Source organism: Hypomesus nipponensis, chromosome 14 (assembly GCF_054491055.1).
Source record: "Hypomesus nipponensis isolate SF chromosome 14, ASM5449105v1, whole genome shotgun sequence".
Classification (NCBI taxonomy): Eukaryota; Metazoa; Chordata; class Actinopteri; order Osmeriformes; family Osmeridae; genus Hypomesus; species Hypomesus nipponensis.
This window is the reverse complement of record NC_140374.1, coordinates 16,202,814-16,211,919: the sequence shown is the minus strand read 5'-3', so window position 1 is coordinate 16,211,919 and position 9,106 is coordinate 16,202,814. Positions and strand designations below refer to the sequence as shown.

Here is a 9,106-nt window from a genome sequence, read left to right as displayed (position 1 = left end):
AGTTTGGGGAAGAAAGCAGGGAACTAAAGAGAGAATGAAAGGGAAAAGAATGATGGACTTTGCCAAACAGACTGAGGAGGGAGCGAGAAGTTTGTCCCGAAGAATATACTGTATCTTGTCTCTGATGTGTGTGTTCTATGTACATGTGTGTGTCTGTGCGCGTGTCTGTTTGAGTCTGTGTTTTGTCAGTGTTGGCGTCTGTATTTTGAGCACAACTGTGACAGTATATTGTACTTTGGCGCTGCTCGCCCTCTCTTTCTGGAGGACAATCCATCACCAAACAATAAATCAATTGAATCAAGTGTGCTAGATTAGTTTCCTAGGTCAGGATGTTGAATTTGGTGTTAGAAGGCCCAAACCTCATCAGGGTGTGTGTACTCTAGCTGTTGGGAGACAAAGGTAGTGCTGGCAGAGCAGAATGAAAAGGAAGAGGGAGAGTTGACACGACACCCTGGGCTTTCCTCAGGAAACGTCTGCTGACGACGAGAACTAGAACACACACACACAAAGTGTGACATAGCGTCAAGGAGAAAGAGGGAGGTGCATTTACACGTTTGTGTAAAACCATGTGGTAAAACTACCTTTGTATGATAAAACTATCTTTGTTCATTAAAATATGAGAACACTGTTATCTAAATATGTTTACAGCAAATCAGCTTACTTAGAAAGACCCAGTGAAAGGTCATGGGAGCACAAACCCACACAAAGCTACACTCACACGCACCCCGAAACCTCCACCCCGCATCTTTAACCACACATCCGAGTGTTAATTGTTGTGATAACACAGTTCAATAACAGCTCTCTAATTATCAACATGCTTGGCTGACACACATGTTCTAGGTAGTGTGTGGCAATGTATGTTAGGGTATTTGAGTGTGTCTCAGTAAGTAGAATAATGTGTGGCACAGTCAGTGTGATGTAGTGTGTACGTGTGTGTTTGTGTGTGTGTGTGAGAGAGACAGAGAAGAGCAGAAGTAAGATTCTAATGAAGCTAACACTCCCAGCTGCAGACATAGACCCAGCAAGAGGTGAAAGTAACAGAGAAACATATCCCATTAATAAGACCCACCACAAATCCTGTGAATTCTGACACAGTGACACCAGGAATAGTCACAGAGCTACTTTTTGATTGATATCCAGTTGTGACGGGAGCACAGGAAAGTCAGGTGGAGTGAAAGGGGTGGGTGAAAAAAAAATGTAGTGGAGAGATGGGGTGTCTATTCTATACTTGAATGTTTCCATATCTTCACCTGGTTCACCATTCTGACGCACTGAGAGTAAGAAGAGATGGGTGAACATGATGATTGATGCGCCCATGTGTCTAATTTCTAAATCCATGTCTGTCTGACTCATCCACCCATGTGTCTGTCTGTCTGGGTATGGGTCTGCTGGAAAGAGCTTGTTTTTCTCCTTTCTCCCACACAGCTACCCTCCAATCAGCATCTCCCAGCTGGGGAAGCCGAGCATAAACAGCCTCCATTACTCCCAGAGTTGATGGATTCCTCACAGCTGCAGACGGAGGCCTGCCATCAGGACCAGCAGACGTAAACAGCCGGGGAACATGCCTGGCCACACACACCATACACACACGCACACACACACTAAACTTTAACTTTGTAGTTTTGTCATTTATTCTCAATTTGTATTGTGTGTGTCTCAGTTCTTACAGAGTGTATTCTGTTGTGCCTTAACAGAAATAGCTCAACATTTGTTATGGAGGGCCAGAGATACATACAAATTACATGTTAGGTATAAAATTATATTCTACAATACATACATGTATGTCCCATATATATATCATTTTTCAGAATGGCAGTTTTGTCAATAAAACCTGCATTGATATACTGTGGAAGAACTACAGTATGCTTAATAATCACTGCAGTTTCAATCAATAACTATAAAACAACAGGGTCAAACATGAGTTTCATTTTAGGGACCTCTGATTCCAATGGATAAGCTTAATTATTTTTCAGAGTGAAGTTCTAAGGTGTGCAGTGTGGTTGAGTTATACTAAAATGTACACATTGCATGGAGCTGCTACCCCATCTAGTGGTGAAAATGTGTTCTACTCACATAGATCCCCACACCCTGATCATCATCATCATCATCATCATATTCTATGGCTACAGATTTCTTCCAAATCAAGGCCTCAACATGGCATGTTAAACAACATGAATTACAGCTGATCATCTTCCTATAAAGAAAAGGTAATCAAAGAATCATATAAACAAAAGTGTGCTGTGTCTTGTATGAGTGCAGGGCTGATCAGAGTAAAGTGACCCCTTTCTTGCAGATATTTCATTATACTTGGCGATTAAAACAAATGCATGTGACATTCTGTATTAGTAGTACTATTAAAATTGTCTATTAAAGTTAGAATAAAAATTGTGTTTTGATAACATTTTATTACAATGTACATCCTATTCTTACATATATATAAAAAAAAACACAACTACAAAAAATACATGGGAGCGTATAGAACCGCTTTCTTTAACATTGTTGATGACAAAAATCAAACAAAAAGGTAAGCGGCACACTACCAAAGGTCAAACAGGTCACACCGATGTCTGAGCTTGCGTAATTACAGATTAGTTTACATCAAACTGGTTGATCAAGCATTGAAATAAAATGACGAAAACTGGGTCCTGAGTGTGCTGCATGATATTTCACCCGGCCTCCATCATAGACTGGCATCCATCACACTGATCAATATCACCTTCCCATGTTTACAGGGATATTAAAGTTTCATAGTCAACATGACTGACACTCATGGTTATCCTGTACACATTTCTGCCTGAACATGAAACAGTGTGATGTAAGAGTGTGTGTGGGTGTATCCTCTCAGCGTCTGGGGGCGTTGGGTCGGGGTGGGGGGCCACCTGATCGGAAGACGGAACAGAGACAGAAACTTGACACCAACCGTACACCACTAAGGATCCTAGTCAGTGAAAGACTCAGACCAGTGAGACTGACCTGGACACGGCAGCAGCCCGGGTTGGGGCCCCCCCATGTGAAGGCTCTTCAGGGATGGAGGGGCTCCTCTGGGGGGGTGGGGAGACATGGGGCCCCTGGGAGCCATGAGGCTGTGTGGGGGGCCACTCTGGAGGAGCAGACCTCGGGGGGGTGGCGGACCACGAGAGGGAGGGGGGCCATGGTGGTGTGGGGGTGGCCCCCGAGATGAGGGGCAATGTAAGGGAGAGCCCCGAGGGGGAAGGGGTCCACGTGGGGCAGGGGGGCCGTGGGGGGCTGAGGGGCCGTGGTTGGCCCTGTGCATGGACAATAGTGGTGGGGGCTTGGTCTTAGGGTAGGAGCCTGGATGGAAAAAATAAAAACAGACACTGAAAACACTCTCGTTACAAAAGCACCAAAAAGGTAGAGTCTTTAGATGAAGCGAAAATAGATCTTCTGAAACGGAAGCTACTGACCTGGGGGGGCCATGAGGGGGGTGGGCTGTGGATGGTCTCCCATGGCCACCGGGGGGGGGGGGGGGGACCGGAGGGGGTGGGCAGCAGGGGAGGGGGCTTTCCCAGGCCAGGGGGCAGAATCTTCCTCCTCTCAGGGTGGGCTCCGTCCTCCGTCTCTGAGGAGGTCGCTGGGGAAGATGACAACACCAACAGATAAGTGAGACATGCTTGTATTTCGGTCTGGAGTTTGGGAACCTGTGGGGGGGGGGGGGGGGGGGGGGGGTGTTGGTCCAGACTCATGACAAATGGTATCTGAAGGACACAGGGCGTGAATGGGTGAGTGTGTCACCTTGTGAATGGTCCTGGCGGGAGCGGAGGTACTCGGCAATGGTTCCCAGCTCTTCGGAGTAGAGGTGCACGCCCTCGGCCAGGAAGAGGAGCAGCTGGCGCGTCTCTGCCGGTACTGCGTGCCTCTCCAGCTTCTCTCTCTCCAGGAGGTCATCCGCCAGCTCGGACGCCCGGGCCGCCATCTCCGTCGGGTCCTTCTGAGGACGCTCCCCGAGTCCTCGGCTGTATTCCGCTATGACAAAGTCCATGGCCTGCTCCTTTGGCATGTTCCGGTGGACTGTGCAAGGTGGGGTTTAAAGGGGTTTAAGAGGGAAGGGTGAAAATGACAACGACCACACTGCAAGGGGGCCATTTACTGCAAGTCATATTTAAACACTTCAAATCTACACGTTATAACTCGGGAATCTATGTTGGGGGTTTAGTGGAGCTGTCAATGGTGCATGTATCATTTTTGTGAGTGGGTTTGTGTTTCATTGTGCATTTGAATAATTGTTGGTTTTACATAGTCTAAATAAAATGGATTTGTCTGTGTTAGATTGGAAATGATGTGGATAGTGTGTATCCATCTGTATTAGCTCTGTGTAAGACTAATGGACTTGATTAATCTTGAAATGGTTTTTTTCCAAGTGAAGTTTCGATTTATTATCGATTTATATTAGATTATGAGAAGTCATTAAAAAAAATTTAAACAATTGATGTGTGGTAGACCGTGAATTATTGTAAGTGTATCTTGTCTACCATTTCATTTTTATATGATAATTGATCATTATAATGATATGATAATTATATGAGATTGTGTTTGTTTGTTTTGTTGTATTACTGCATTTTAAATAGTTTGTGCAAAAATTGATTAATCGTGATGTGAAAACTTACCCACAGTTTGGCAATGCTTAAACAACATAATGACAGTTTGTATGGCACTTAAACAAGCTGATTACCTTTTCTTTTTGTCTTCTTTATTAAAACCTATTTTGGACTGTCCTCTGCCAAGCCTGAAGCATCTACCATTTGTGCCTGATAAAAGGAGTTGTTAAATTGGTAATATAAAGTGAAGGCCGACTGTATGGATTCTAATTCATTAGGCAATGGTTAATGTGTTTTGTGTGTGAACCACTGGGGTTGATTAAATAGTCTATTGAATGTGAGTATTAGGCCAAAAGCTGGAGCACAGAACCGAGGCATCATCAGCTTTTGTAATGGTTTTCTGTTCTTGCTAGAAGTGCATTTTATTGGAGTCTCTAATAACAGGCTTTAAAACGACTCTTTTTTGTTTGTTAGTGAAATTCACTTTGTATTGATATACCTGCTGGAAGAGAGTCCACTAAGGTTTTTTTTAGGTAACTGTGAGGGGCTGGGCATGGGGGGGGGGGACTTACTTTTGAGGGACTCTGAAAATATGATAACAGTGCAGGAGGAGAGTGCTACATTAGTCTGCTCCACGAGTATACATAAGGGGGAGCCGAGGCCGCGCACGTCCTGCAGGGCCCGGGTCAGGCCAGACTCCGTCTGCAAGTAGAGCATGTCCACAGACAGGCCACGCTCCTGCAAACACTGGCCTAGCGATTTGGGGTAATCCCTTTGAAAGAAGAAGAACAACAGCAGCTTGGTTATTGCCCACATAAGACATAGAACTCATAGATGGGGCACCAGCCCAGTCCAACTTTACCTACTAGCACCAGCTTGACATCGCTGCGGGGGGGGAGCCATGCGTGTTTCGCGATGTCCCTTTTATCTTATCTCATTATGGTTTGAAAAACAAGGAGGTGTGTGTGAGAGAGAGCGAGCTGTGGAGATGTTTAAAAATGCTGTAAATGTGAAATTAAATTATATTAATGAATTACCTTGCACGTGGTATAGCATGTTTCTGTCACTTTATATCGGTGAAATACATCTATTAATTGAAATACAAGACAGTGTATTTCAGTACATATTGATGTGTTTAAAGTGGATGTGGGAAATATGTAAATTAACAAGTGGAATTGGGACTGCTTTTTAAATGTGCTATTAGATATTGAAGAGTTGAGAGATATATCTTGTTAATAATACAAAAGGGACATGGAGCCAAATCTAGCTCAGATAATATTGTTGTGTTCCATTGTTGACTTCCTATGCTGGTCAATGCCACTTCAAAGTTAGTTGGCCGGTTGCCTTGGCAGACCACTGCTCTGGGCTGCCATGGGGTGATAGATAACAGAGAACACATTTCTACAGTGGACAATCCCTGCATCCGTGTGTGTTGTGGTGTTACATAAACAATTCTTCTTCTTGTGCATGGTAGTGTGTAATGCAGTCAAACTCCTCAAACGTAATATTTTAAGAATCTTAAAAACAAATTCTTAGGGGGATTCTAAAACCAATTTAAAGACAAAATACAATTATATAATGAATATAAGCATGGGTTTGCATTTAAACTAAGAGGATAATTATATTTTGGGAGGAAACACAACCTCAGTTAAAAAAGGATCCAACATAAAATTATGGCCTGGACTGAAAGAGAGACTTATTTTAATTGGACATGGCTTTAGCTCAAGTTTGCAGGATGGTTAAGAGACGATCAATAGCACTATGGGAATGATCTGACAGGCACTTTAATACCAAAATACGGAGTTAGAAACCAGCCAGACGGGGGCGCCCTGGGTAGAGCGCATAACACATGACCCGGGGCTTTACCACAGGGGCCCGGGTTTGATTCCTGCCCAGACCATTTCCTACATGTCATTGTCTCTGTTTCCCCCAGCCTTTCCTATTGATCTCCAATAAAGCATGCCTCAAAACTATATTCAGTGTCGGTGGAAAATCTATTTTGAATTTTTAAAACGTGCTGCTACTTTCCAGCCAATGATGTTACAACAATCCTGTTCCAGGCAGTTCCTGCCTTCCTGCTTTGCTTACCTGAAAGATGTCCAAAAACTGTGCATTTTACAAAATATATTGTATATGTAGAGCAATGATGGTGCAATTTCACAACTTTTTGTATTAGGCATTTTTGAGTTAGTAAAAGTGAATATTACAGGACCAAACCTATTTACCGTGGGAGTAATACAAACAAACATTTTGGCGTTTTCTTTAGGCTCTAAACAGGTATGTGCCACACCTGGGGGGCGGGCACACATGTTTGTGTGATGTCAATATAAGTGACCATGTTTTTTTTTTTTTTTTGCTGGCAGGGGATTGCATTTTGCTCCATAAGAAGTCCCACACAATCACACTGTCTGCTACATTTGACTACAGACAGTTGGTGGTGCCCTTCTTTGTTTATTATCTTTCACTGACAGGGAGGAGACTGGGCAGAGATGGCAATATACTTACGTGGACTGGTTGCTTACAGACAGGACTACACAGTCTGCAGCTCTTCTCGCTTCCTGGATCTGTCTGTAAAAGCGCTGGTATAGAGTATTGCGCTGGTCAGCTGGAGGCTTGTAAGCATCTGATGCTGTTAAAGAGAGCAATAGGAAGCAAGAGAGAAATATGTTTTTGCAAGGTGTCACATTTCCAGCACATAATGATCAAAACTGCAACCAAACATCTACCTATCACTGAGTGTATACATGTGTGTACAGTACTGTTCAAAATATCTCACCATTCTGTTGATAGCCTTCATATTTCATTGGACCACTGTAATGTTGTTGGTCTAAGACCTCTTCATAACTGAGAGAGAAAAAAAGTTACCACGGCAAAACGAATGAATATTTTTCTCATGTCAGGAGGCTAACTATATTTATACCTTTCTGCATCCTTGTTGTGGTCATCCGTCCTCTCCTCTCTAACGACAGGGTATGGTGCTGGTCTTCGGAAAGACCGTAGAGGTTGGACCCTTGTAGAGGAGACATACGTTTGCCAGTAAATGTTTGAGCAAATTGCACAATAATTTACTGGAGTAGTAATAGCGACTACTGTAATTCGTAGATGGCAACACAGATTGTCTTCATAGTGAATACTAGCTAGCTTGCTAGCCAACGACGACAAAATAGCTAGCTAGAGCAACCCGGCAGTAATGTAGCTGCTGCAGTCACATCTACACAGCCAAGGTTGTTACTAGCTTGCTAGATAGTTCCTTGAATGTACATCTGAATAATAAAAATGTTTTTTTCTCATATTAGAATCATGTAAAAACCTATAAACATTATTATTTTTTCTAAACTATGTAAATAGCTAACGTTACACTCACTGTGGTAGCCACTTACCCTCCATTTGGATTGGGTTGGGGTCTTCTGCCGCTCGGGGAAATGACCCACGACGACATAGCACGTTGACAGCAAAAGACGAAAGATGAGACTACTTTACTACTATATAAATTTATAAACGAATTGTGAAACCATAACCAGGTGTACAGCCCGCCCGCTAGCAAACAATATAGCTAACAAGATTGCTCATGCGATTTTCGTTTTGTCAGAGAATGTCTAATATAGAGAGAACTGCCACTCTCGGGAAACTTCCGGGTTCTGAACTGGTTGAAGTTCCATGTGAGGGCGCTAACGAGCGAGTGCAGAATGAATGGAGGTCTATGGAGCGGTACCCCTCAAAATACACTTTTCTCAGTATATAATTTGTTGTCTAGTGATTTGAATTCTGAATTCAAAAGGGGAGGCAAAAAAAATACACACTGCTGGATGTTGGATTGTTTTAAAGTCGCCTTTCTGTTCTAAAAAGCTTTTGAAAATGTCATTGATGTCATACACATCGTACGACCAGAGCTACTGCTTGACGGCAAGCTCTGGTCACTTACTTTTTTCTCTCAGGGCATCAACAACACAGCTGACAGGTTAGGCTCTCCCTGTCAATACATATGCTAGAAAGAGTTTTGGCTTGCTATGTTGTTGCTAATGTTGCTAATGCTCCAACTTTCTGATTTCGCTTCGGATGCCATCAAGCGGGAACTCTGGTCGTATCAGTCCTTCACTAACCAATCAGCATTCATTAGCAGAATGCTAGCGTGTTATGGGCAACAACGACTCACCATGTAAGAAATCAAAAGGACATAAGTACTCGTACATTCAACTTTCGACCTATAATCCATGTTGAATATGCACAAACTACAATCAAATCTGAGATTTTTCAACGACAATCAGGCGAAAGAGACAAATTTAGCCGTTTAGCTCCATAGACTCCCATTCGACATGCACTCGCTCGCGATCACCCCAAGTGGAACTTTGGTGGAACTGCAGCCAAATTCGGTACAATGGGGCTTAATGGGGAGTGGCAAGGCTCTCCTTAAACAGGCTCTGGTTTTGTCAACCAGGGTGCTTCTTCTTCAGACTTCCGGGCAATCTAGGCACTTCAAGCGCATTGTTGCCTCTCGCAGGTCATTGACTGAAAGCACACATCGCCACCGACAACTATCAGATTATACATAG

At 43.4% G+C, this 9,106-nt stretch overlaps 1 protein-coding gene across 1 annotated transcript; it reads right to left on the bottom strand.

The window, feature by feature from the left end:
• Window positions 1-2,385: 2,385 nt before the first annotated feature.
• Window positions 2,386-8,850, bottom strand: LOC146258806 (uncharacterized). Its single transcript, XM_084673020.1, is given in 10 exon segments — window positions 2,386-2,879; window positions 2,974-3,312; window positions 3,426-3,488; window positions 3,491-3,592; window positions 3,754-4,029; window positions 5,129-5,328; window positions 7,062-7,185; window positions 7,333-7,400; window positions 7,477-7,566; window positions 7,937-8,850. Coding segments are annotated over 10 exon segments (1,359 nt in total). The 5' UTR covers window positions 7,996-8,850; the 3' UTR covers window positions 2,386-2,841.
• Between the last annotated feature and the right edge of the window lie 256 nt (window positions 8,851-9,106).